The sequence below is a fragment of the Tympanuchus pallidicinctus genome, unplaced genomic scaffold (assembly GCF_026119805.1).
Source record: "Tympanuchus pallidicinctus isolate F22 unplaced genomic scaffold, pur_lepc_1.0 scaffold12, whole genome shotgun sequence".
Taxonomy (NCBI): Eukaryota; Metazoa; Chordata; class Aves; order Galliformes; family Phasianidae; genus Tympanuchus; species Tympanuchus pallidicinctus.
Window position 1 is genome coordinate 17,735,669 of NW_026294637.1, and position 24,332 is coordinate 17,760,000.

At 59.9% G+C, this 24,332-nt stretch overlaps 6 protein-coding genes across 13 annotated transcripts in view; 1 reads left to right on the top strand and 5 right to left on the bottom strand.

The window, feature by feature from the left end:
- Positions 1–134: 134 nt before the first annotated feature.
- COMMD4 (COMM domain containing 4) lies at positions 135–2,006 on the bottom strand. Of its 2 annotated transcripts, none has more exons than XM_052671982.1 (8): positions 1,902–2,006; positions 1,735–1,806; positions 1,574–1,639; positions 1,388–1,427; positions 1,170–1,289; positions 848–928; positions 504–680; positions 135–412 (listed from the first exon to the last, which is right to left on the bottom strand). In XM_052671982.1, exons 1-8 carry the CDS (start codon positions 1,902–1,904, stop codon positions 150–152), a joined length of 822 nt encoding a protein of 273 aa, XP_052527942.1. In that variant the 5' UTR covers positions 1,905–2,006; the 3' UTR covers positions 135–149. The 2 variants fall into 2 exon arrangements, with proteins under 2 accessions (XP_052527942.1, XP_052527943.1); XM_052671983.1 differs by having other exon boundaries at positions 284–396.
- An 837-nt stretch (positions 2,007–2,843) lies between these two features.
- LOC128075473 (zona pellucida sperm-binding protein 3) lies at positions 2,844–5,364 on the bottom strand. The gene is made up of 9 exons (XM_052672269.1): positions 4,823–5,364; positions 4,537–4,655; positions 4,357–4,460; positions 4,009–4,186; positions 3,802–3,922; positions 3,617–3,708; positions 3,228–3,358; positions 3,067–3,156; positions 2,844–2,993 (listed from the first exon to the last, which is right to left on the bottom strand). The coding sequence occupies exons 1-9, from the start codon at positions 5,195–5,197 to the stop codon at positions 2,863–2,865; spliced, it is 1,341 nt and encodes a 446-aa protein (XP_052528229.1). The 5' UTR covers positions 5,198–5,364; the 3' UTR covers positions 2,844–2,862.
- Positions 5,365–6,918: 1,554 nt separating this feature from the next.
- Positions 6,919–10,493, bottom strand: LOC128075472 (zona pellucida sperm-binding protein 3-like). Its single transcript, XM_052672267.1, has 8 exons — positions 10,073–10,493; positions 9,072–9,190; positions 8,895–8,998; positions 8,575–8,752; positions 8,370–8,490; positions 7,652–7,743; positions 7,339–7,568; positions 6,919–7,272 (listed from the first exon to the last, which is right to left on the bottom strand). Exons 1-8 carry the CDS (start codon positions 10,463–10,465, stop codon positions 7,166–7,168), a joined length of 1,344 nt encoding a protein of 447 aa, XP_052528227.1. The 5' UTR covers positions 10,466–10,493; the 3' UTR covers positions 6,919–7,165.
- A 699-nt stretch (positions 10,494–11,192) lies between these two features.
- LOC128075353 (protein PML-like) lies at positions 11,193–18,375 on the bottom strand. Its single transcript, XM_052671989.1, has 8 exons — positions 17,950–18,375; positions 17,089–17,567; positions 15,703–16,283; positions 13,959–13,999; positions 13,347–13,590; positions 13,039–13,097; positions 12,638–12,767; positions 11,193–12,147 (listed from the first exon to the last, which is right to left on the bottom strand). Exons 1-8 carry the CDS (start codon positions 17,974–17,976, stop codon positions 11,381–11,383), a joined length of 2,328 nt encoding a protein of 775 aa, XP_052527949.1. The 5' UTR covers positions 17,977–18,375; the 3' UTR covers positions 11,193–11,380.
- Positions 18,376–18,503: 128 nt separating this feature from the next.
- STOML1 (stomatin like 1) lies at positions 18,504–21,876 on the bottom strand. Of its 3 annotated transcripts, none has more exons than XM_052671995.1 (7): positions 21,259–21,704; positions 21,015–21,121; positions 20,762–20,911; positions 20,223–20,426; positions 19,909–20,101; positions 19,271–19,456; positions 18,504–19,173 (listed from the first exon to the last, which is right to left on the bottom strand). In XM_052671995.1, the coding sequence occupies exons 1-7, from the start codon at positions 21,404–21,406 to the stop codon at positions 18,971–18,973; spliced, it is 1,191 nt and encodes a 396-aa protein (XP_052527955.1). In that variant the 5' UTR covers positions 21,407–21,704; the 3' UTR covers positions 18,504–18,970. The 3 variants fall into 3 exon arrangements, with proteins under 3 accessions (XP_052527955.1, XP_052527956.1, XP_052527957.1); XM_052671996.1 differs by having other exon boundaries at positions 19,271–19,453; positions 21,259–21,666; XM_052671997.1 differs by lacking the exon at positions 20,223–20,426 and having other exon boundaries at positions 21,259–21,876.
- PML (PML nuclear body scaffold) overlaps positions 21,620–24,332 on the top strand; it is a 3,706-nt gene continuing 993 nt past the window's right edge. For 4 of the 5 annotated variants that reach the window (XM_052671990.1, XM_052671992.1, XM_052671991.1 and 1 more), the window contains exons 1-4: positions 21,898–22,262; positions 22,753–23,308; positions 23,387–23,967; positions 24,161–24,213. In XM_052671990.1, the coding sequence (XP_052527950.1) occupies positions 21,980–22,262; positions 22,753–23,308; positions 23,387–23,967; positions 24,161–24,213 (1,473 nt within the window). In that variant the 5' untranslated portion in view covers positions 21,898–21,979. Of the gene's footprint in view, positions 21,660–21,897; positions 22,263–22,752; positions 23,309–23,386; positions 23,968–24,160; positions 24,214–24,332 lie in introns of those variants that run through there. The other variant, XM_052671994.1, reaches the window with a different exon arrangement.

Genomic DNA, 24,332 nt, shown 5'->3' on the forward strand with positions numbered 1-24,332 from the left:
AGTTGTCTGGCCGAGCCCCGCCCGCTTCCCATCGGTTTGTTCTAACGCGTGGGACACACCCCCTCGCCTCCCATTGGCCGTTACGTCGCTTGGGAACGCCCCGCCAACCACCCATTGGCGGTCCCATCGCATGGCGATACGCCCCGCTCCTATTCCCATTGGCCCCGCCTTCGCCCCGGGGCATGCCGGGAAGGACCGCACTCGCGTCGCCATGGCAACGACCGCGCTGGGCCTGCACGGCCCGAAGGCCCCGGGGACAGGAAGAGGCTGACAGAGCTCGGGCTTCGCTCCCGCACTTTATTATGAGGACAGAACACACGCACTGTATTTGTGACACCACCGCCGGGCCGCGTCCTCACAGGAGGGTCTTCATCAGCGCCTGGGCCTGCTTCAGCTCTGCAGGGTGGAGAAGCTGTGGCATGGAGTGTTGCTCTGAGGGCTTGGAGAGCCCTGAGAGAAAGGATGGGACTCGCTCCCTCAGCCCCAACTCCACCCATCCTCACCTGCCAGCAGCACGCGGAATTTCTCCGCCGACACGGCCATGGGCACGGCCTCAGGCTCCCCGTGCTCCCGGTGCCGCACACGCAGCAGCAGCTGCACCAGAGGTTCGCCCACCTCCTGCAGCTCGCTGGAGCTCAGTGCATAGTCCACCCGCCACGACACGCCATCCAAGCGGCTCACTGCAATGCAGTGCCCAACCTGGTCTCGTGGCTCAGCTCAGCCAGGGCAGCACAGAGCCAATGTGTCACCCTAGGATGGGATGTCACCGAGGAAGAGACTCTCCCTCCTTCCCCCCTCCGCCTTGCCCCTAAGGGTCGCACACCAGCAGTATGAGTGGGACACTCACATCGGAGGCTGCCAGCCCTGAGGCTGTCCTGCAGAGAGCTCTGCTTCTCCTCATAGGAGCGGCACAACCCTGTGGCGTGTTCTGCCAGAGAAGGAAGATGGGAGAAACAATGCGAGCCTACTCCTGCTAGCCCCAGCCCTGGGGCAGCCAAACCCCAGCAGGGAGGGAACAGGGCAGGGCTCAGAAAGCCAGGAGTCAGACAGTGTGGACATGAGAGGACAGCCAGCATTGTGCACTGCTCGCTGTAGGACTGGGCACAACGAGGCGGCACCTGCTGCAGATGTGTGACTGCAGGGCCCCGTGCCCCCATCCCACGCCCCACCTTTGGGCAGTCCCAGCTGCTGCAGCTCGCTGGACAGGGATTCACCATCCACATTGTGCTTGGCTGCATTGGACAGGATGAAGTCGAGCACAGCAATTGCAGCCTTCACATCACCTGACTCTGCGGGGAGGAGGGGGCTCAGCTCAGCGACAGACAGACCCCTGGGGGGTGGCTGCCTCCTACAAGGCTCCCAGCAGCAGGAGGGCAATGGGGCTCACCAAGCTTGGCGTCCGACGTCAGCTTCAGGATCTTCTCATACTGCAGGACAGAAGCACAGGTACTAATTAATTACACAGTAATACACCTATTTCCATTGGTACTACAGCGCTGCATAGCTAGCACTGCAATACTATAACCAAAGCAGGGGTTTGGGAGCTTGCATGGTTCCCGGCGGGAACACTCACATCAATGGCCTCTCCCAGCAGCTCCCGCAGCACCTGGGCGCAGATTAACTTCAGCTTTACCGAGGACTGCAGGGAGAAGCAGGCTCAGCACCGCGCCCGGCTCTGCCGAAAGCGGAGCCCGGCGCCGGGACGGACGGGGTTTGGTAGGGAAATCACTTAACGATTCGGGCCAGTACGCTGATCTCTGCCAGCACCCAGTCGGGGCAGTCCAGGTCCCCGCAGAACCGGAACCGCTGCGGAGGAAAGGAGCGCTCAGAGCCCGGTGAAGCCCCGTGCAGCCCCCACAGCCCCCCGGGCTCCCCCACTCCGCCGCCGGACCCGCTCCCACCATGGCTCTGCCGCTCGATTCCCGCAGGCTCCGCCTCCGCGACCCGGAACCGATACCGGACCCTGCAGGACTCCCGGCCCCGCCCACCGAAGGCCCCGCCCACCAAAAGCCACGCCCAGCAGAAAAAGCCCCGCCCACCGGAGGCCCCGCCGCGTTTGTGCTTCACTCTGCAGTCCTCACCCGGGTCCGCACTGTTCCCGCGCCCGCCGGGCGGAGCCGCCTCGGGGCTTCAGCGCACCGCGGTTTCGACTCCCAGGGCTGCATTTGGTTCCTCTGTCTTTATTTCGTGCTTGTGCCCCTCCGTGCTTAACCGCCTTTATTTTCAGCTGCAGCCGATGGATGCTCGGCTCGTTCAGCTTCTCCCAACCGCAGCTCCAGCAGCTGCGTGCCAGGGCCCTCATTCGATCGCCGTGTCAGTGGGAACTGACATCGATGCACAGTGTGTGAAGAGCGAGGGCAGCAGCTCGGGTTGAGGGGGGAACGTAGCCGCGCGGAGCTGAAGGGGCACGGGCAAGAGCGGAGCTCTTGAACTTCCGGCGCTCGCAGCAGTCTGGGTGCACGGGGGTTTGGGATTTGTCCCAGCCGGGACCCCATCCTGTATAGCAGATCCCTGCGCCCACCCGGCTGGTTTGCGACCCCCAGAGCCCGAGCAGGGCATGGAGTCGGATCCCCCTAACACGTGGTGACCAGAGGCTGGGGACACCTCTATGGCCACCCAACCGCTGACCCCAGTAGTACCTAGGAGAGCCACCAGGGGCACCGGGGGGAGCTGAAGACCTCCTGGGGCATCCCCCTGCTGGCAGTGCTCTAGCCCCATTGCAGTGCAACCCCCAACACTGAACCCAAGTGGTGGAGGCGGTATTGGAGCTGGGGACTCTGCTACCCCAGAGCCACAACGGCGCAAAGGGACAGCACGACACAGTTTCTCTTTTCCAGGCTTTATTCACGGCTCGCCCTGCATTCATGCCGCAGCTGAGGTTCGGGTGCAGCCCTTACGTGCAATACCCACAGCCACCCCAACGGCAGCCAGCGCTACAGCCACGGCCACGCACACCAGCCCCATCTCCACGCTGGGCACCGTCACCGCTTCACCTGCAAACCCAAACCCGGCCGTCAGAGCAGGGCACTGCAGCCGCACCACAAGGGCGCAACCACAGGGACTCACCATCACCGTCCTCCTGCAGCTGTCCCACAGCTCCCGGGTCCGCCAAAAGCAACACGGGGCCAATGACCACATCAGCTGCAACCTCTTTCCCTGGGAAGGATGGAACCATGAGCTGTGTACCCCCTTTCCTGGGTCTCCTCAGCCCTAAGGAGGGACCTTACCGGCATCACGGCGGAAGCGGCGGCCGTGCCATCGCTCCATGGGGTTGAGCCTCCGGGAGAGAGCGGGCGGCTCACAGTTGCCCGTCTCACAGCAGCTGCAGACATCCCGGCTGCCTTCCACTGGCACCCAGCTGGAGCAGGACAGCAGGACTGTTACTGGTGAGTAGGGACCCCCTGCAACTCCCCCCTCCCTTCTCTGCCCAAAGGACACCAAGAACATTGGCAAACACACGCTGGGGGTGCGTGAGGTGGTGTCCCAGTATCAGGTAGCTCCTCTTCCACCACCCTCCAGACCCACAAAGAGGGTCTGTGTCCTGTGTCTGAGGCTTGGGTGCCAGCCCCTGAGTTGGAGTTCATAAAACAGCCCGATTTGTGCCGCAGCTACTCACGTGTTTCTGGCCTTATTGAAGGAGCAAGCCTTGTTCTGGGGGTCTGGGCCTTGGTCTGCTGGGGTCACCTTCAGGTGGCAGGTGATGTAGATCTGTGGGAAGGCAGGGGAAGGGCTGGGGACTTCTCCCTGGGGACAGCCTGGCTCAGGGTAGGTGCTGTGAATGGACACAGCATACAGCCTTACCAGGTTCCTGGTGTCCCCTGCAAACCTGAAGACATCGATCCTGAACCGCAGCACATCCTCCCGTGGCCGGGGTGTGATGAAGGCAGAGCTGGTGTCATCCACCCTCCCATCCACTAAGCACCTGAACATGGGGCAAATGGGGGGGTGGGTCAGCATCCTGCTGAACCCCCTGAGTGTGGTGATGCAGTGAGCCCCCCCCAGGCTCACCCGTTGAAGTCAATGATGGCGTAGTGGGGCGAGGAGTCACCGTCGGGGCTCAGGGCAGCCACGCAGCTGTCCACAAAGAGCCGCAGGGGCACGTGGCTCTCAGTGCTGACCTCAGCCTGGATGTTGAGGATGTCGCCCAGCTGGAAGCCGGTGAAGGGTCTCTCTGTGCTCCAGTCATCTGCAGGGCAGGGAGGTGACACAAGGGGGTGAGAGAGGGGACAGCGGAAATGACAGCCAGGGAGCAGTGTGGCTGATGGCTTTGGGACAGCTGGGTGCCCCCAGTTGGGTGACTGGGAGCTGCGCCACCTGGCACAACCCTGCTGGTGTACAGGGTGCCATCCCACATACCGCTCATGAGGCGCAGGGAGAACACCAGCCTCTCCTCAGCTGACAGCGCAGAGTTGAAGGGGGACCAGGTGGGCCGGATGGCGTTGCTGCTCACGTTCTCCCTCCTGGCAAGCGACAGCGTCAGCACTCAGCTGGGCAATGGGGAGACGTGGGGGGACAATGAGGGTGCAGGGCCCTTACCTGGGGTAGTGGCACTCGATGGGGATGACAGCAGGGTTGGTGCGGATGATGACAGGGTTGCTGGCAGGGCTGGGGTCGTAGTTGATGAGCGTGCGGTAGATGAGGGCATCTGGCGTCACCTGGGCAGGAAAAGTGCACAAAGTTGGCAACGAGGCACTGAGACCTCCCCCCTCCCCCCCCATCAGCCCAGAGCTGTCTCTTTCCATTGGGAAATGCAAAAAAAAGTGCTCTGGTGGATAAAAAACAAAACCTCCTGTCTGGGAGGAAACCACCTGCGAGATCTCACCTGCACGACGCTGCCGCACTCGTGGAGGCCAGCGGCGAAGGTAACGGTGTTGTGTGCGGCGTTGAGCGAGGAGTGCTTGCAGGCAGCTGGGCCCAGAGTCAGGTCGGCAGCGTTGATGAGACGCCCGGTGCCAAAGAGGTCCCTGTGCACCGTCACCACCAGCTGCGCCTCCTGGCACTGCACGGCCACCGGGTGCGAGCCGGCCACGGCCCGTGAGTGCGCCTCAGTCCCCCAGGACCAGGCAGAGGGATCCCCTCGTGCTGTCCAGGAGAGGTCCCAGGGTGTGTAGGAGCCCACCCCGGCCACCAAGCAGCACAGGAGCCCCAGCACCACGCAGCCGCCTCGCATCCTGCCTACTGCCAGCTCGCCCAGCATGGGAGCTAAGGCGGCTCCGCGGTGCTTTATATCCCTCGCCCCCTGTGCTGTCTGCACGTGGGGATGGGGAGGCAGAGTCGTTTCCGGGGTGCTGTGCCCCCCATCCTAGGCTGCCCAAGGCGAGAGAAAACATCCTCGTCAGCCTCTTTGGGGGAATTGTTTAGAAAACTCAGCAGAAGCCGGAGACGGGGAGACGGGGACGGAGCGGCTTGTTTAGGTTTTTGCCTGGCGATAAGGGGCTTTTCAAGGCTCCTGGGGAGGTGATGCTGTGGGGGGGGGGGGTCAGAGGTGGGGGCTTTCCACCACCCCCAGCCCTGCCCAGAGCTATTCCAGATGCTGCTGCTGCCCTGTGGCCCCTCCATAGCATCCCAAATAGGGACTTTACACATTCCACTTCCCACCAACGGCACGAGTGCAGCCGTGCTCAGCCAGCCCCATCACACCCTACTGCAGCACTCTTCCAGGGCTGAGCCTTCAGCCCATGTTAGCCAGCTCTGCCCAGCACCCAGCAAAATACCCAGGGCATCCCTTAGCGAATGGATGGCTGCTTGAGACTCAGCCCCACACGTTCTCAGCCCCTTCGTTGTATCTGTATGTCTTTTCCCCACCCTGCTATGTGCACGGTGACACAAAGGGTGTTCTGCTCTGCACCTCAAATCCTTCCCCACCTTTGTGGTGCCCTTAGCTAGAAGAGAGCTGCAGCAGAGCTCAGCTGGCCCCTAGGAAACAGATGGAGCTTCGGATCAGTCAGCAGCCAGAAACCCCACTGAATTTGACGCAACACCCCAAAAGCACGATGCACATGCAAGCATGCTGTATTGCACAACCTTCTGCCCTGCTGCTGACTCTCCTCCCCACGGAGCAGGTCAGGACTTCTCCTCGGTGTTTAGGATACCTTGAGATTGGTGCTTGCGTAGAAATGCCAGGCATTCCAGCAGGGAGCCTCTGTCTTCGGGAGGACATTTGGCAAAGGCACTCATGCTGACGGCAGGCAGATAACAGGGCAGGCGCTGCTGAATCAGTAAACAACGGCTGGGGAGCACAGGGCGAGGGCAGGAGCCTTGGCTGGTGAGGAGGGGGCAGCTCAGGGGCCCCTCTGCAATGAGCAGCCCATCGAGACACAGAGCTGCGGAGGTGCTTGCCTTAGAAAAAGGGAAATTCTGTGCTGATCTTCTTCCAAGCAGAAGATGGCTTGGCCACAAACCAGCAAGGCCAGGAAAGAGGGTAAGAACAGAGCTGGAGGAGACAGAGATGAAAAGTCCCAGGGCAAGCCCCAAAGCAAAACATTCTTCCCCCCCATGTTATACAAAAGAGACTTAAAAGCACAGCTCCTTTCTGCTTGTAACACAAAGCTGCATGCCAGGAAGAAGCCAGGGACTCTGCTCAGGAGGGGACGAGGGCTGTCAGGGGGAATGGCCACCCATGGGTGCAAGCCAGAGCTTTGCTAACAGTAGAGAAAGTCTCTTAAGAACAAGGCTGGTAGGAGAAACACAGAAACCCTTCCTCTTTCCCATCACAGAATTCAGGGGTTCTGTTTGCACCCGGCAGAGAGCATCTGCTCTCAGGATTGGAACAGGAGCATCAGAACAGCCCCAGCTCCATAGCGCTGAAAGGAAAAGCCCGTTTCTGTGGTGGCAGCGGGGGGGAGAGGGAGGAAAGCAGAGGCTGAAATTCCAGTCCCTGCTCCAAGGACTGTTTATGCATTTCATCCAAGGCTCGTTACATATAGATATGTATAAACAGTCCTTGGGGCAGGGACTGGAATTCCTGCCTCCCTGCAGCCCAAGAAGAGCCAAACCTTCTCTGCACCTCTCCAGCCCCCCTTAGCAGGGACCCCCATCCCACCAGCCCTTACTGACAGGATGGACAGCATGAGCCAGAACCCCCCTTCAGATCCCAGGAAGTCTCCCATAGTGGGTCAGGTTTACTTTTTATTGGATATCAGAAGCTAACAGTTGAGAACACAATTCAGACAGGATTGCTGTGCATCCGGTGGGCAACCAGAGCTCCCAGAGCAGCAAGGAGCAGGACGGCCAGGCCAGCAGCCAGCCCCAGCCCCACATGGCTTCCAGCACCTGCAGAGGAGAAGCCAAAGGTGGTCAGAAGCAAAGATGGACCCACGCCCCGTCTTCATTACCCACCTGCTGAGGGCACCCTGCCTGCTGGGTGCTGCTGGTGGCCATGGATGAGCAGAGGGCCGAGCATCACGTTTGCTTCTCCCAGCGTGGGACCCAGGGGCAGCTCTCTGCGGGATCGCCTTCCTCTGTGCTGATGGGATGGGCTGAAGGGCTGCAGGGAGCGCCGTGCTGTGCCACAGCTCTGTGTCTCACAGCACGAGCACACAGCCCTCGTGCCCTCCACAGGCGCCCAGCTGGAAGAGAGCCTGGTCACCAGCCTGCCCTATAGCAGGGACCCCACTGACAGGCACCCCAGAAGCACATCCCAGCTACTCACAGCCTGCTGGGTTTGTGGAAGGAGCAAGCCTTGTTCTGAGGGTCCGGAGGTTGGCTGGCTGGGGAGACCTTCAGGTGGCAGGTGATGTAAAGCTGAGAGACCAAGCAGCAGGGTGAGGTGGTCGGTCACCTCAGAGGCACACACACTGCTTCCCCATGCCCTGTGAGGGACCACTATCTCCCCGAGGCACTCCAGACACCACTGCTTCTTTCAGAACACTGAGTGCAGCCATTCAAGCTTAACTTAGGGGGGCTTGTCTTGACCAGAACCATTACCCAAGGAGGAGCCTGGGCTCACACGGCTACTATCAGAAGCAGTAACACCCCATCCATGTGTTGCTACGAGGGGACAGACTCTAACAGAGTCTGTTGAAGGGTAGGGGGAAATGGATTCAGACTAGAAGAGAAGAGATTTATATTGGATGTAAGGAAGTTTTTTTTTTGCACTAAGGGCAGCGAGGCACTGGCACAGATTGCCCAAAGAGGCTGTGGTGTCCCACCCCTGCAGACAGCAAGCTCAGGCTGGAGGGCTCTGAGCACCTGATGTGCTGTGGGTGTCTCTGTGCATTGCAGGGGCTGCACCGATGGACTTTAAGGGTCCCTTCCAACTCAAGTGACTAGGAATACTTTCCCAACACAGCCCCATAGCTGCACTGACTCACACCGTGGCACGAGGTTGGACAACATCTAAACAAGGGAGTTCACAGTCTTGGATTTACCAGGCTGCTGGAGTCTCCTGCAAACTTGAACACATCTACTGCAAACTGAAGCACATCTAGCCGGGGCCTTGGGGATATAAAAGTCGAGGTAGCATCATCCAGCCGCCCATCCACCATGCACCTAAGTACAAACAAAGGTCAGCCAGGTGGCTGAGAGCCAGGGCTCCGAGAGGTGAGCCAAGAGCTGGGCACAGGCAGCTCTTACCCGCTGAAATCAATGAATGCATACTGGGGAGAGGAGCCCCTGTCTGGGCTGGGGGTGGCCACGCAGCTGTCCACAAAGAGCCTCAGAGGTGCGTGGTTCCCCACGCTGACGCTCGCCTGCATGTGGAGGACCTCCCCCAGCTGGAACACAGTAGAGGCCCTCTCGGTGCTCCAGTCATCTGGAATGAAAGGAAGACAGTTCACTGCTCACACACAAGGAACCCTATGAGGACACAAGGCCTTGGAGCTGCCAGTCCTGCTCTGCCACCTGGGGAGCTCACCCATCCCACGCACCAGGGGAGACCCCTGCTCCAAACCTACCGTTCATTAGGTGCAAGGAGAAGAGCAGCTTCTGCTCAGAGGAGAGGGTGGAGTGGAAGGGTGCCCACGTGGGCTGGATGGCGTGGCTGCTCACGTTGCTCCTCCTGGGGAGTGATGCTCGTGATCAGAAGGCTCCGCTGCTGCAGGAGGGCTTGGTGCCCATCCACATCAACTCACCTTGGGTAGTGGCACTCAATTGGAACCACAGCTGGGCTGGTGCGGATGACAACAGGGTTGCCAGCGTGGACTGGGTTGTAATTCAAACTTGTGCTGTAGATGAGAGCCTCAGGGGTGACCTGGGGAGAGGCAGATTGCATGATGCAGTCACCAAGAACCCTCCTCCTCCAGCCACCCAAGTGGAGCCCCACAGCCTCTCCCAGGAGATTGAGCTTTTTTCAGAGCAGCTTCATGCCATTCTGTAACAATCAAAAGATCAGTGCTGTGGAATGGGCATACAGGAGGTGTCATAACAACGGGACTAATGCAATGGAAAGGGGTTACAAAGAAAAAAGGAAAGGCTTCACCTGTCCCTGAAGATCTAGGCTTGCAGGGAATACTCCGCAAGGGAGGGATCTCCAACCAGAGATCCTCCTCCAGTGGCAGTCAGCCCCTAAATGAGGTCAAAGAGAGGTGCAGCCAAAATCCACCCTTCCTATCACACAGCTGAATTGCCTTCACCTGTGCTGCCAGGTTCCTTTCCCCAGGTGCTCAATCAGTGGTTCAGGCTGTGACTCAACAGTTACCATACACATGCTCTAGCAACAGCAGGCAGCACCCAGACTTCCCTAAACTCACTGTCAGCTGCTGGTGCTCTGCAGCCTTCAGAGAGGAGCTGAGGCTCCCAGCTATAAGGAAAACCTTGTAATTGTTTCCCCAAGCACAGAGCCCAGCCACTGTGCTCCATTAAGTGTTGCATCAGAGACACCAGCAGGCTAAAGAAGCTTCAGCAGCGCCAAGCCTGCCCTTGGCTATGTGAAGTAACGAGCACTGGGAGGGCTGGCAGCTGCTTCCTCTTTAGGTTTGCTTCTCTTTAGGTTTGCTTCCAACCCTTCTAAACAAACGGGAAGAAACCAGTCAGAACTTCCCAGTTAAACACCCAAAGGCTCAGCATCCCTTGCTACACGGCACCCCGAGGTGCAAACAAGGAGTCAGCCCCCACCCGTGGCCCCCAGCCTTACCCTGAGGGTGCTGCCACACTCATGCAGCCCAGCCGTGAAGGTCACCACGTTCTCAGCAGCATTCTGGGCTGTGGCCGGGCAGGCAGCCGTACCCAGGGTCAGATCTGCAGCCCGGACCAGGCGCCTGGTACCAAAGAGGTCCCTGTGCACTGTGACCACCATCTGAGCCTCCTGGCACCACACAGACACGGGGTGCAGTGGGGATGCAGCCTGGAGCTGGGACACGTCCACCCATGCCCATGGGGAGGGCTGGGAGAAGGCATGGGGCTGCCCCAAGGACTGAGCCCCCCACAGCTCCGCCTCCCCTCGGAGAAAGCCCCAGGAGCTGTAGGCAGCTCCCATCTCCAGGAGGCAGCAGAAAAGAGCAAAGCCCAGGCAGCTCAGGAGCCTCATCCTGCCTGCCAGAGCCCAGCATAAGGGGGTAGGGGCTGCCCAGGGCTTTTTGTAGCCCTCACTCCTATCAAAGATAATTGGCAGCACCCAGTCCCCTGGGGATGGTGTTAATTAGCTAACAAGGAGCTGGTGTCAAACGTGCTGTGTAGCTAACTGCAGTTTATTTTCAACATCTTTTCTGGTAATAAGCAGCCCTGCAAGATCTCCCAGGAGACGTGTCCCAACTCCAGACCGGGTACCTGCAAGATCTGTTGGAAAGATGGGTACAAGTCTCCCCTTTTCTCTGATGCAGCATTTAAGGGTAGTTTCAGGTCTGGAAACGTCTTATCCCTTTACTAACTTGGGATATCTTTTACAGATCAGGTGTAGGTAGTTGTCTGCTTTTAGCTTGGAGAAGGCTCTGGGACTGCCCTCAGCCACGTTGCTCACTGTGACAACTCCAACAGCTGTTGAGCCCCTCCAGGGACAGTGACTGCCCCACCTCCCTGGGCAGCCTGTGTCAATGCATTATCACTCTTCCAAAGAAGAAATATTTCCTGATACCCGAACCTCCCCTAGCACAACTTGAGGTGCATCACCTCTCATCCTGTCACTGTTACCTGGGACAGAGGCCGACCCCCGCTTCGCCACGACCTCCTGTCAGGGAGTTGTATTGAGCAGAGGTCTACCTGAGCCTCCTCCACACTGAACATGGGCATGGGGAGTAAAGCAAAGTATTTGCAGCAGGTGACGAAGCAGAGAAACAATTTATTTCATCTGCATGCATACACAGAAAGGGCAATTAAGGTCATCGCCCCATCAAGCAACGGCCTGGCTGGCATTGCATTTGGAGAGTGCTCACTTTGGGCGTTTGAACCGCAAACCCAGGTTTCATCCCACGCAGGGCAATGGGATGGGATTGGTGAGGAGTACCGTTCAGCTGTCTTGCTTAGTCTTTGTGGCCTCCAGCAACCCATCGTGTACTGAGGTGTGGCTGCTACCCGCCAGCGGCTGCTGCTGGAAGTAGGCCTTGATCTTGCTCAGGTGACGGACCTTCTTCTCAGAGGGATGCCTGTGGGCATTGACCAAGGCGCACATCTTGGGGAGACCCCTGGCGGGGTCGCACGCGAAGCAGGCGTGCAGCTCGGGGAGGCCGACGCCATGGGAAGCCAACGTCTGGGCCGAGGGCCGGCTGAGCAGCTTCTTGTCCAGCAAGGGTTGCAGGGACATGAAGGACTCCAGGCTGGCAGGGCTGAGGAGCTGCGTGGGTTTGTTCTCCAGGTCGATCTCCAGGACGTTGCACAGGTCCATCATGGCGCTCGCACTTTCCAGGGTGCTGCAGTTGCTCAGGTCCCGCCACAGCAAGTTGCTGGCCAAGTTCTTCAGCTTGCAGCTTTCCTTGTCGGGGACCTTCTCCTTGATTAGGGGTAGAACATCCAGGAAGCCGTAGATCGTGGAGAGGAACTCCTCTTTCTTGCCAATGGCCGACAGGCTTTTCAGGAGGGTGGGAAGGGGCAGTGACCAGAGACTAAAGGCAGCCAGGATGGGCCTGCGGATGGTGCTGAGGTGGCTGAGCAGATCCCTCAGGCCCACCTCGTAGCTGCTAGTTTTGGCCGTCGAGTTGGGCAAACACATGGTGGGCTGAATGAGGACTGAGAGTATTTTCTCTTTATCCACCACCGCCATCTGAATGACTTCATTTTCTGGAGAGGTCGAGGGAAAAGCGAAAGAGGAGGAGAGAGGAAGAACAGGAACAATTAACCTCCTATTCAGCACGGAAATAAAACACTGAGTCACTCAGCCTTTAACAGCCCCCCGTCTGTCTCAAAAGCAAGGCCCTTAGCAGCTCAAGAGGTTGTTCTCCCTCTTACATCACCAAACCTATGGCAGAAATATCTGAACTTCATAGAATCGTAGCATCATTAAAGTTGGAAAGACAACTAAAATCATCCAGCCCCGTACCTGTAACCACTCTAGACCATGTCCCACGGTGCCACATCTATCATTTTCTTGAACACCTCCAGGGACAGTGACTCCACCACCCCTGAGGGCAGCCCGTGCCAATACCTCACAAAGCTTCCCAACTTCTGCCCACCCCAAATAAATCAGAAGTGATGCTGCCATACGTGGGGATCTAAGCCAGCTTCAACATGGCAAACTCATTACAGAAGACGTTCCCACTTAGGATCTTACTCCAAATCTTCACGTCAAAGAAGATCACGGTTCCTTGTCCCACATCCAGCGTGTTCTGGAGGCAGATGGGAAGGTGTGTGTTGTCATTGCTGGTGCCATCCTCCAGCATATCATCTAGCAGACTGGGGTCCTGGTGGAGCAAACGACTAGCTTTTAATAAACATCTCAGGAAGAACCAGGGCAGCAGCTCAGGGTGTTTGTGCGTCCTGGAGGTGACCAAAGGGATCTATTCAAACTAACTGCTGGATGACTTGGAGTGACCTGCTCGGAACCTTACCGAGTAGCTTTCTGCTCTAAGATGACAGGAAAGATGGGGCTATCACAGAGTTGAAGGGTTCTGACAAAAGTATTTCGGCTATCAGGAAGGATTTCAGAAGTTCTTTGCCAGGATCTTAACTCACCAGCAACTCCTCATCCATGCTGTCCTCTTCATCGCTGCCCAAGTTGAGAAGGTCGCTATCTGCCCAGAGAGAAAAGACATATCACCTTTGGGACACAGGACTGTCTGACCTGCAGTAGCACAAGGGCCAACTGACCCCCTGTCAGCATCATCAGCTGAGCTGAGGTGCCCTGGGAGCAAAGAGGTAATGGGGGGCAACCATCTGAACAAGAAGATGCATTGAGATGTGACTATCATCCTGGGAACTTCTTGGGGATGCTGCAAACTGGCCCCCAGAACCCACCTGATGCCTGCAGGAGCATCGCTTACCTGAGTCATGCATCTCTTCGCTGCTGTCTGGCACGATGTTCAGCAGGCAACCTTCCCTGCTGGCAGCCATAGTGGGTGCAGAAAAGCTGGTCTGGGGCTGGGACAAGCAGTTTGGTTCCTGTGGCACCACTGGCGTGCTCCACTCATTGTCGTCCTTCTCAACCTTTATCACTTTTGCAGGAAGTTGCAGCGTGGTGGTGCTTTCATCTTTCTTCCTCTTGGCAGGGTTGGAGGTCAATGGGACCTGAGTGGGCAAAGCAGAGCTCAGTGAGCATCCCCGTGTGGCCAGGGATGTCCTTTGCTGCCAGAGCACAACCACACAAGTCCGAGGTAAAGGCTGAGGATCCTCAAGGCACTCGTTTTTGAACCCAAGGAAAGAACCTCAAAGTAATGACACCGAGGCAGGCACAATGATGCACGGTCCTTGCTTTGGTGAGCAAACCCAGTGTGCCAGCCTGGGGCTGTGATGGGACCACACAGGGACCAACAGAGGACCTGAGGCAAGGGGCGGAGGTGGAGGCCATGAATAGGAGATACAGGGGTGCTTGGAGATGTCGTGGGAAGCCCTGGCATTTGGGACGGCTTGTGGTGTGAGCAAAAAGCAGATCTCACCTGGTGGGAGCTTTTCGTGGCGGCTGGAGAGGGGGCAGCTTCTGAAAGAACAAAAAACACAGCGGGATGAGGAGGGTGAGCAGTGCTGGAGGTGTCTGAGAGGGACGGGTGTTGCAAAACCCTCTGCAGGAGGTGCAGGTGGCTGTGGGGCCGTGTCCCCTCTGCTGCCACGGGGATGCTGGAGATACGGGCAGTCCTGAGCCCCACTGGGAGATGTTGCAGAGGCCAAACTCAAGCCGTGAGGCTGGGCTGGTAAAATGCTTGCTCATTCAGCAGCCCACATGTGCTGGAAAGCTGAAAAGGCCATTAGTAGCATCATGCAGTGAAGTTGCTGTGATTTGGTAGCTGGGGACATGCCATAGGAATGCTTTCCAGCAATGCTCAGGATGTGGCCGTGGACATGTTCAAACCATTTGTTGGGGGAAGTGGGACACAATTTGGGAAGCTCTCAGGAGAGCCCTTTTGGGCTGTGACACCAGCAAAAGACAAATGCTCAGCCCAGGAGGATTTTATTGGCACAGCAAGTGAGGTGGGGAGTTTGGTCTCTGCAGCGACTTTCCATGGGTTTTTTAGGCATCCTGGTTTGCAGATGGAGCCCAATCCTCACTGCTCTCCTGCAGTATCATTGCACACCATTTCCCCTCACTTCTTCCTCCTCTTCCTGGGGCCAGCAGTGTGCTTCCAGTTTCGCTTGCCCCTGCTGGGATGCTCTTCCTCCAGCACTGGGCTGGGGGCCTTGGGTGATGGTGACCTGGCAGGGGGCTCGGCAGCAGGGGGAGATGCTGCAGGACCCCGATCCGTTTCATTCTGCTGCGAGGTGCTGGGGTAGAACAAATCCAGCAGGTTGGAGGGCAGCGAGGGCTCCTGTGGGGTGAGCACGGATCTGGGGTCCTGAGGCCTTGGTTGCAGCACTGTCCCCATAGAGGAGGCGATGGCACTGAGGGAGCAGGCCATGGAGTGCACCCCACGGGACAGGGACACCAGGTGTTTGTTCTGTCTGCGCTGAGCCTGCAGCAGGCAAGCGGTGACCCCCAGCAGCTCATCCATGTGCTGCAGGTGTGCCCTGGCCCAGCAACCAAAATCTTCCTGCAGGGCGGCCAGGGAGGCCTGGAGGCTCTTGGGGAGAGATGTGGTGTCCCCAGCAGCACTGAGAGGTGATGCTGAGCCTTCCTCTTCTTCTTCATCCTGCTGTGCAGCAGGGGTGGGTGGTGTGGGGGGTGCGTCTCCTCCCGGGCTACAGGGCTGAGGCTGCAGGTCGAGGGTCGGAGTGCTGCTGTCCTCAGATGGTGTGTCCTGCTGGGGGACAGCGGGACCTGCTGTGGGGAGTGGGGCTGAAGGGAGCAGGAGAGGGAGCTTAGTGAGGACAGCATGGATGGAGCGCTCAGCAGATGGCAGCACGCCGGGGCCCAGGGACAGAGGCGCCCCGTGTGCATGCCACACTTCTTGGAGAGGACAACCCCAGCCCTCCTGCACACCCACATCCACATGCCACTCACCTTCCCCAGCCCAGGGCACAGATGACTTACCATCATCCCTCCCCTTACAGCGCAGTGGGGGCTGGCTGCACTCAGCGAGCTCCACCATCGCTTTGGCAGCAACAGAAGCAACGGTGGCATCCCAGCCTCGGAGCGAGGGCAGCAACCACCGTCCTCCAAGTGGGAGGGGATGTGAATCCCAACGTAGGACACCCGGCCTGGCTTTTGGCCTCCACCCAGCTCCGCGGAGCAGCGTGCCCACATCTCACCTTGCAGCCCCTCGATGCGCTCAGCCAACGCCTGCAGCCTGGCACGGCACTCGGCAAAGTCCTCGTGCAGCCCCAGCTCCCCATCCGCCGCCGGCCGCTGCCTCCGCAGCTCCTCCAGCGCATCCTTGACGAAGGGCTGCATGTCCATCACCTCCTGCTCCGTGGCATAGAGGCCCATCTTCTCCACCAGCCTCTCGCCTGCCTCCATCCTCCGCAGCACGGCCTCCACGCGCCGCAGCTCCCTCTCCAGCTCCCTGCGGCTCTTCTCCTGCCTCCTCTCCACCGTGGCCAGCAGCTCCTCCTCCTCGCGCCGGATCAGCCTCACCAGCTGCTCCACGCGCTGCCTCACCAGCTCCCGCACCTCGAGCCCCGCCGCCTCCAGCCGCGCCGCCTCGTCCTGCAGCGCCGCACGCGACGCCTCGAAGCCGCCCCGCTGCCCTGCCAGCTCCTGCCCCAGGGCTGCCAGCTCGTCCCGCCGCAGCCGTGCCTCCGTGCTGACGTCGCAGTGCTGCCCGCTGTGAGCGGCGTCCAGCAGAGCGCAGATGCAGCACACCGCCCTGCAGCACTGCTTGCAGTAGATGCTGTCGAGGTGAGAAGAGGCGGAGCAGCAGAGATGAAGGGAGCAATGTAAGAACAAGAGGAGTTATTTACTCAAAGGGCGGTGAGGCGCTCAGAGAGGTGTGGGTGCCCCATCCCTGGAGGTGCCTGAGGTCATGGATGGGGCTGTGGGCAGCCTGATTCCATGGCAGGGGTTGGAACTTGGAGGGCTTTAGGACCCCTTCCATCCTATGCCATTGTATGAACCTCTAATTCTATGATCCTCTGTTCTTAGAATCATGGAATGGTTGGGTTGGAGGAGACCTTAAAGGCCAACCAATTCCAGCTCTTCACCATGAGCTGGCTGCCCCCCATGAGCTCAGGCTGCCCAGGGCCCCATCCATGGCTTCAGGCACCTCCATGGATGGAGCACCCACAGCACCTCTGGGCAACCTTAGACATTCCACCCACTGCCTTCCTGGCCTCCAGCAGCCTCCTCATCCTCATCCTCATCCTCATCCTCATCCTCATCCTCATCCATCCTCATCCTCATCCTCATCCTCATCCTCATCCTCATCCTCATCCATCCTCATCCTCATCCTCATCCTCATCCTCATCCTCATCCTCATCCATCCTCATCCTCATCCTCATCCTCATCTTCATCCTCATCCTCATCCTCATCCTCATCCTATGCCCTCCTCTGTCCCCATCAGCAGCCTCAGCACTTCCTCCCTGCTCCCCACTGGTCACTGCAACCGACTCCCATCCAACTTTTCCATCCAGTAGCCCTCAGCAGAGGGACAGAACCACCTCGCCCAGCCCAAAGATGAATGACAAGATGTTCCCTACCTTAGAGTCTGCTTCTGGTGGGTCGGGATGGGGCAGGACAAGCTGCTGGTCCTCTTGGTGCCCTCGAGGAACTCCTGCGGCGATCCCACCCTGATGTCCTGAACCCTCTTGGCCTCGTGGTTCTCCTGCTTGACGTAGCGCTGGTGGGTCTCGAAGCACTTTGTGCACAGGAATTCCTTGCACTCCGGGCACCAGTACTCACTGCTGCTCCCACAGTTGTCACACAGCAGCTCGGCCCCGCTGACCACACGCCGGTAGATGCTCAGGCGGGCCTGCAGGCTGCTGAACAGCACGTTGTCCACGTCGGGGATGCCGTCAGGCTGCGGGATGGGCGCCTGGCACACGGGGCACTGCCCTACAGGTTTGTTCTCTCTCAGGCAGCCCAGGCACAGCGTGTGCAGGCAGGTGAGCAGCTTCAGGTCGGGCGATTCCTGCCGGCAGCCCTCGCACAGCACGAAGTGGAAGTTGTCCTCCAGTGGCTTGGCAAAGCAAGGGAGGAGACAGAGCTTCAGAACCCCCGTCCTGGCCCAGGTGAGCGGCCACTTCCTACCTGCGGGGCGCTGGTTGTCGCTCAGCACTTCCTCTCCCCATAGCACGAGGGGCAACGCGTTGGCAGCGTTGGAGGGTGGGGATGGGACAGGGGGCACCCACCCGCCCTGCCACCCCGTCCCTCTCCCTGCCACCAACCCACTCTGCAGCCCCCCACACTCCCATCGCACCCACTCCATACGCATGAAAGGATGAAAGCCCTCCAAAAGGTCCCAGCACAGCCCCGTGCCCACCGCCCCGTCGGGGCACAGCCCTCTGCCGCCCCCCCTTCTCCTCCCACCCCGCCTCCCCCCGCTGCCGGCCGGGGCTCACCGGGACCGCGGGTTCGAGGCCGTCCATGGCGTGGCACGGCTCCGGGGCTCCCCCCGCCTCTCCCGTCACCCAGTTTCGGTTTCCCGGTGCTGCAAACTCCTCCTCCGGGCGGGACCTATGTTAACTGCTGCCGGGAAGCCATTTCCATGGGAGGAGCTGCACCCCGGCTCCTCTCCATCCTTCCATCCACTCTCCGCTGGTGGCTATGGGACCACCGTCAAGTGGAGACCGTGACCAAAGGAGTTGGCAGCTAAAAGGACTGTGACTGAGGGGGGACATCACCAAAGGGGGGGTACCCCCACCATGGACCTGTTGGGGTTACCCAGAACAGAGATGCTTTCACCTCTGGGTGCTGAGCATCCCCACACAGGCTATTGGTAGGAATGGGGAAACTGAGGCACGGCTCAGTGCAGCGGGGCATGGGGGAGAGCCCACAGGATCACAGAATGGCCAGGGTTGGAAGGGACCTCAAGGATCATGAATCTCCAACCCCCCTGCCGCATGCAGGGGCCACCAACCTACATGCAGGGTCACCAACTGCAGCCACCATCCTGTTACTACCCTTAGAGTATGTTTATTGGGATAGAAAGGAAGCTTACAAAATAAAGAGCTACGGATACATGGCTGGACGCAGCCCCACGCACGCAGCGCAGACAGAGCTCACACCACACAACGCAGAAACACAAATCAACGCCGTCACTCCTTGTGTTGGATGGGGCAACTCCAGGCTGCTCCTTCCCCGGATGCCACCTCTGCTCCTTCCCCAAAAGGCAGCAGCTGCAAGGACCACATGGCCCAAAGCTGGGGTGCCCACTGGATGCATTGCAGGCAAGGGGCGAGACAAGACAAGCACAAGGGCAGCTGGAGGGGCTCAGCCAAGGAGCGATGCCTCCGTTGCCTCAGTTTCCCCGCTCAGGCCTTCACCCGCCTCCTGTCATCCCACGGGGAGGGCTGGCAGCGTCCTCGCCATGTTCTTCTGCTGTCCCCCACCTACAGACACACACGCAGGGACGCGCATGCTCTATCTGTGCAGCTTCACGGCCTTGAAGAGCTCCTCCAGGCGGAGGGCCAGCTGCAAGTCGCCCTGCACCCGCAGCCGCCCGCTCATGTAAGCAGCCAGGGGCCGCAGCTCGCCCAGCATCAGCTCCTGCAGGTCCTCCTCTGCCACTTCCAGCACCACATCAGGGCTGCCCTGGGGCACACCGCAGCCAGCCCGCCCGCTGCCTGTTGGACACGGATGGGGTGAGAGGGAGCAGCTGTGAGCTGGGACGCCGACCATGAGGAGATCCCCTAGAGCACCCACCCCACCGTAAGACCCCACCTGAGGAGAGGTCTATGAAGAAGGTGCTGCGGGCGCCGCCGGGCAGGATGATGTCCACCTGGTAGGATGCTCCCACCTGGCTCACCAGAGCCTCGGAGAGGATGGGCTCCACGGCTGAGAGCAGCTCAGCCACGCTGGGCCTCCTCCTGGGGGGGTTCACCTCGCTCACTGTCACCACGCTGTCTGCTGGGACAAGGGGATGGAACAGGGGACACTTTCAGGATGAGCTCTGCTGGTCCACAAGGACCCCCACCACATGGCACTCCCTCCTCCAGCCTCCACCAGATGCCCATAGCTTTCGTTCCCTTGCTTGCCCCTGTCTTCCTTAGCCAAAATTGCTGAAGGGATGACACATCCAGAATAGTCACACTGCAACCACAGAGTGCATTTTTTCCTTCTTAGGAATAAGCAGGGGTCTGAGCTGACACGTGAGTCTTCCTCCCATCCCCGTGACTCAAAGCACCTGGGGAAAAATCTCGCTGTCACTTCCCACCCCTTCTGAGAGCCGTGCCAAGCTCCCAGCACGAAACCTGAGCTGCCCCCAGCCTATCTGTGCTGTGCTCACAGGGCAGTGGTATCTGCAGGACTTTGGCTCCTCTTTCTAACATCCTCTGGGCTCAAAGGTTATGGGCTCCTACCTGCCTCTGGGGCACCAGGTTTGCTGTCAAGGAGGTGGGAAGCCAGCTGTGGGGGAGAGCCCTCCAGCACCGGGGCTATGGCACCCAGAGGTCCCTGCAGGGCATCCCGGGGGGGCTGCAGCACCGCCTCCATCGTCAGCTCCACGCGATCCACCTCCAGTCCCCAGGACTTGGTCATGTCATTGATGTCCAACTGAGGAAAGAAGGGGAAGAGAGGTTGTGGGAGACCGTGGAGACAACAGATCCCACAGCTCAGCGTGCTGCTGGTTTAGACCTGAGGTCCCCAGCCAGGGGACACCCCGGGCCATTCTCACCAGCAGCTGCTCTCCGATGCGTAGCTTCTCCCCCTGGATCTCCCGCAGGCTCTTCTTGCCCAAGGCCTTGGCCATGGCGCTCTGTGCCGTCATGCGAGTGGCTGCCACGAGGTCCTTCACCACCAGCACGGACAGCGCGGGGTCCCACACACGGAACTGCACGTCAGCACCCATGGAGAGCACGGCACCGTCCCGGGAGATCAGCTGGGAGAGGGGGTCAGGGTCTGCCCCGCTGCACCCCACGCCCAAACTCCCACAAGGTTCCCTCCCCCACCTCTTTAATAAAGCCAACCCCAATGATGACGTTTTGGGCTGCTCAGAATGACAACTTCCAGCCATTGCTGAGAGACATTTGGGTACGGGCTGATGCTTTGGAGATGTCTCCACTTGGGAACATCCATTGACCAAGATACGGAAGGTCAATAGGTGCCTCCCTGCCCCAGGGCTCGTGGCTCCCAGCCCTGTAACGCTCCTTGCCTCACCATGAGGATAGGCAGAATGCTGCTCCGGGTATTTGGGATGCCTCAAGGGTGGCTCACCTTGCAGGGGGGCACATTGAAAGCCCGTGTTCTCAGATCCACACGCTGCCAGTGGTCAATGAAGGGCAGCAGCAGCACCACGCCAGGGCCCTGCGGTGCACGGAGGCGGCCCAGGCGGAAGATGACCATTCGTTCATAGGTAGGCACTATCTGAGGGTTGGACACAGAGACAGGGACAGGAGTGAAATGCCAGGCACTGCCTGGCACAGAGCACGGGCTGCCACCCTGCTCCTCACCTGCTCCCTTCCCTTACCTTCAAGGCAAACCAGCCTGAGATGGGGAAAGTGAGGAGCATCAGTAGGAAGACCAAGGAGGTGATGATCCCATGGCAGATCCAGGACAGCCAACCCTGGGAGGAGTCTGAAAGGGGGGCAGGGAATGTGCACCCACCAGCAAACCCCACCCAGGCCGAGTGAGAGCACCCAGCCACAACAACACCCTGCTGGAAGCCCCAGAGGAGAAGAAAGCAGCATCTCCCCTCTGCAGTCGGGGCTCACCTGCAGCATTCCTGGCCGATCCCAGCTGGTCTGCCTTGGATCCGAAGGAGAAGAAGCCCTTCTGTGCACCGTACAGCCCAATGCTGGACTGCTGGAAGCGGTCAAAATCCCCTAAGGGAAGTGCCTGGTATCCCGACCTGCTGAACATCTCCCTGCTGCAATGTGCAACGCCGAGAGGGTAAAAAACCCAACAGCCCTATTGCAGCCTTGCTGCAATAAAGCAATGCTGTCTTGGTTTTCCTTGCTGGAGCCTCAGTCCGGTCTGGGGCCGGGGGGCTCCATCCTCCCGGCGGTTCCTAGATGAGGATGAGGATGCAGAGGGGAAGGAGGGAGCTGCCGGAGCTTCCTGGTCCGCCCCTCATGTGGCTGTGACGGCAGAGGGACGCAAGGCTCACGGCGGGGTGAGTTTTTCCGGCGGCTGCAATGCTCGGGAAACGCTCCGGCGACCTCGGGGAGCGTCGCGTCCTCTGCCGTACTCATACCTCGGGGGGATCCGGAAGATCCCGCATCCCTACGGGGTCCCCTCCAACCCCATAGGAAATAGAGAAATAGATTTTTTTTTTTCCCAGCAAATCCCTCTCCACGCGGCCTTCTCGTGCCGACAAAACAAGCGCTCCTCCATCTCGGCAGCCGACAAAAGGGGGTGGTACCCTGCGGGTGTCTGCATCCCCCCTACAGCATCACCCTGTGGGTACCGGCATTCCCCCCGTAGCATCACCCTATGGGTGTCTGCATCCCCCCTGGCAGCATCCCCCACCGATATTCTCCCTCCCAGTGCAGTGGGATGGCAGGAACGGGACGAGCGGTACATGGGACCCCCGTTGGACCGTGCCCCGTCCCGGACTCGTCCCGTCCCGCCTTCTCCCATCATCCCCGCCTTCCTCCCTCCCCCAGCTCCTCCTTTTCCCCACGCCGGATTGCAGAAACGAAAGCGGAGCCTCCGGCCCAGCGCGCCGAAATGCCCGGCAGCCCCGAAGCCCCTCGACCATCCGAATCCCAAGAAGGTAAATAAGGTCCCCCCGCCGCCGTGTGCCTGCTCCGCGCTTATTACTATGCGGGGAGGCGGGCTGGAGGGATTGGGGGATAGGCAGAATGGGAGCCCCCCCAGTAGGCTCTGTGGGTGGGTTACACGTGTGGGTTGCAACGGGGTCACAATTGGGATGCAAAGCTGTTCTTTGAGGGGGATACAGAAAATGTGGAGGGAGGTGGCAAGGGGAGGCACCGTGCTTTGTGTGGGGCTCGCTTGGTGGGCTGGGGAAGGATGTGGGGGGCTTTGGGGACAGGGCTGGCGGGAGCACCTCAGAGGCTGGAACCATACGGTGGGGACGCGATTTGTCCATTCTTGAATCCCCCACGGCAAGATCCGGAAGCAGCAAAAGTAAAAGGAAAAAATCAATTGGCACGTTTGGATTCTCCCCCTTAACCCCGAATCCAACGCTCCAAACGCACACAGCTCATTTCTCCCTACTTCTCCCGCTTCCTCTTCCTACCCAGATGGCCCTGCTGCCCCCAAGGAGCCGGGGGTCGCACCCGGACCCTCGCAGTGCCCCGCTCCCTCTGGGCTATCGGGGGAGGGCGACTTCCAGTTCGTGCTGTGCGAGGGCTGCCGGCAGGAATCACCCAACCTGAAGCTGCTCACCTGCCTGCACACGCTGTGCCTGGACTGCCTGAGAGAGAACAAACCCGTAGGGCAGTGCCCCGTGTGCCAGGCGCCCATCCCGCAGCCTGACGGCATCCCCGACGTGGACAACGTGCTGTTCAGCAGCCTGCAGGCCCGTCTGCGCGTCTACCGGCGGATCAGCAGCGGGGGGCTGAGCTGCTGCCGGTGCCGGCGGGAGGCGGCGGCCGTGTGGTGCTCGGAGTGCGAGGAGTTCCTGTGCCCGGGCTGCTTTGAGGACCACCAGTGGTTCTTTAAGAAGAGGAGCCACGAAGCCAGGAAGGTGGAAGAGCTGAGAGCCGAGTCGGCGCATCGCTTCCTGGAGGGCACCAAGAAATCGTGCAGCCTCTTCTGCTCCAGCCCCGGGCACACCGAGCAGGGCCACGTCACCAGGTGAGCAACGCAGCACTGCGTCCTGCCCCCCTGCGGATGGGGACGCAGCGCCAACCGTGCGCTCCTCTTCCCCGCCAGCATCTTCTGCAGGAAGTGCGAGAAGCCGCTGTGCTGCTCCTGCGCGCTGCTGGACGCCCAGCACTCCCCTTTCTACTGCGACATCCGCGCCGAGATCCAGCGGCGGCAGGACGAGCTGGCAGCCCTGGGGCAGGAGCTGGCGGGGCAGCGGGGCGGCTTCGAGGCGTCGCGTGCGGCGCTGCAGGACGAGGTGGCGCGGCTGGAGGCGGCGGGGCTCGAGGTGCAGGAGCTGGTGAGGCAGCGCGTGGAGCAGCTGGTGAGGCTGATCCGGCACGAGGAGGAGGAGCTGCTGGCCACGGTGGAGAAGAGGCAGGAGAAGAGCCGCAGGGAGCTGGAGAGGGAGCTGCGGCACGTGGAGGCCGTGCTGCGGAGGATGGAGGCGGGCGAGAGGCTGGTGGAGAAGATGGGCCTCTATGCCACGGAGCAGGAGGTGATGGACATGCAGCCCTTCGTCAAGGATGCGCTGGAGGAGCTGCGGAGGCAGCGGCCGGCGGCGGATGGGGAGCTGGGGCTGCACGAGGACTTTGCCGAGTGCCGTGCCAGGCTGCAGGCGCTGGCTGAGCGCATCGAGGGGCTGCAAGGTGAGATGTGGGCACACGTGGCCAGCGAGCACCCGGTGCTCATCTCCCTGCCTCCCCGGTCACTCTCCACATCGCTCTCCCTGTGATAGGACAGCTGTGTTGCTTAATCTCTGTGCCTCCTCAAAGGCTCCTTGGCCATCACAAAACACTTCATTTTGGCCTCTCTTCCCAAGCCTTGCCCCCTCTCTTGCAGGTGGCGCTCCCCGGCCGGTCCCCATGGTGGAGGTGGCTCTGGAGAACAACCTGGTGAGATGTCTGTGCCCTGTCCCAGTACGGGGATGGCTCCTCACTTCCCCTATCTGCAAGTCTTCCCCATCCCACAGAGCAACTCCCAGCTTTCCCATAACCGTTGCTCTGCGCTCTCT

Excerpts from the sequence above, each read along its gene's own strand:
- LOC128075472 (XM_052672267.1), bottom strand. The coding sequence starts at position 10,465 with ATGAGGCTCCTGAGCTGCCTGGGCTTTGCTCTTTTCTGCTGCCTCCTG. Across the intron at positions 9,191-10,072 it reads AGTGTGGCAGCACCCTCAGG|GTCACCCCTGAGGCTCTCAT; the intron begins GTAAGGCTGGGG and ends GCCTCTCCCCAG. Across the intron at positions 8,753-8,894 it reads CTCCTTGCACCTAATGAACG|ATGACTGGAGCACCGAGAGG; the intron begins GTAGGTTTGGAG and ends CTTTCATTCCAG.
- STOML1 (XM_052671995.1), bottom strand. The coding sequence starts at position 21,406 with ATGTTCAGCAGGTCGGGATACCAGGCACTTCCCTTAGGGGATTTTGAC. Across the intron at positions 20,102-20,222 it reads GCATCGGAGAGCAGCTGCTG|TTGGACATCAATGACATGAC; the intron begins GTGAGAATGGCC and ends TTCTTTCCTCAG. Across the intron at positions 19,174-19,270 it reads CTTCATAGACCTCTCCTCAG|GCAGCGGGCGGGCTGGCTGC; the intron begins GTGGGGTCTTAC and ends CGTGTCCAACAG.
- LOC128075473 (XM_052672269.1), bottom strand. The coding sequence starts at position 5,197 with ATGCTGGGCGAGCTGGCAGTAGGCAGGATGCGAGGCGGCTGCGTGGTG. Across the intron at positions 4,656-4,822 it reads AGTGCGGCAGCGTCGTGCAG|GTGACGCCAGATGCCCTCAT; the intron begins GTGAGATCTCGC and ends TTTCCTGCCCAG. Across the intron at positions 3,923-4,008 it reads GCCATCATTGACTTCAACGG|GTGCTTAGTGGATGGGAGGG; the intron begins GTGAGCCTGGGG and ends CCCCATGTTCAG.
- COMMD4 (XM_052671982.1), bottom strand. Across the intron at positions 1,428-1,573 it reads TGCTGGGAGAGGCCATTGAT|TATGAGAAGATCCTGAAGCT; the intron begins GTGAGTGTTCCC and ends TCTGTCCTGCAG. Across the intron at positions 413-503 it reads ATTCCGCGTGCTGCTGGCAG|CTTCTCCACCCTGCAGAGCT; the intron begins GTGAGGATGGGT and ends TCCATGCCACAG.
- LOC128075353 (XM_052671989.1), bottom strand. The coding sequence starts at position 17,976 with ATGGACGGCCTCGAACCCGCGGTCCCG. Across the intron at positions 16,284-17,088 it reads CACCAGAAGCAGACTCTAAG|CATCTACTGCAAGCAGTGCT; the intron begins GTAGGGAACATC and ends TCACCTCGACAG. Across the intron at positions 12,148-12,637 it reads CTTTGACGTGAAGATTTGGA|AAAATGAAGTCATTCAGATG; the intron begins GTAAGATCCTAA and ends CGACCTCTCCAG.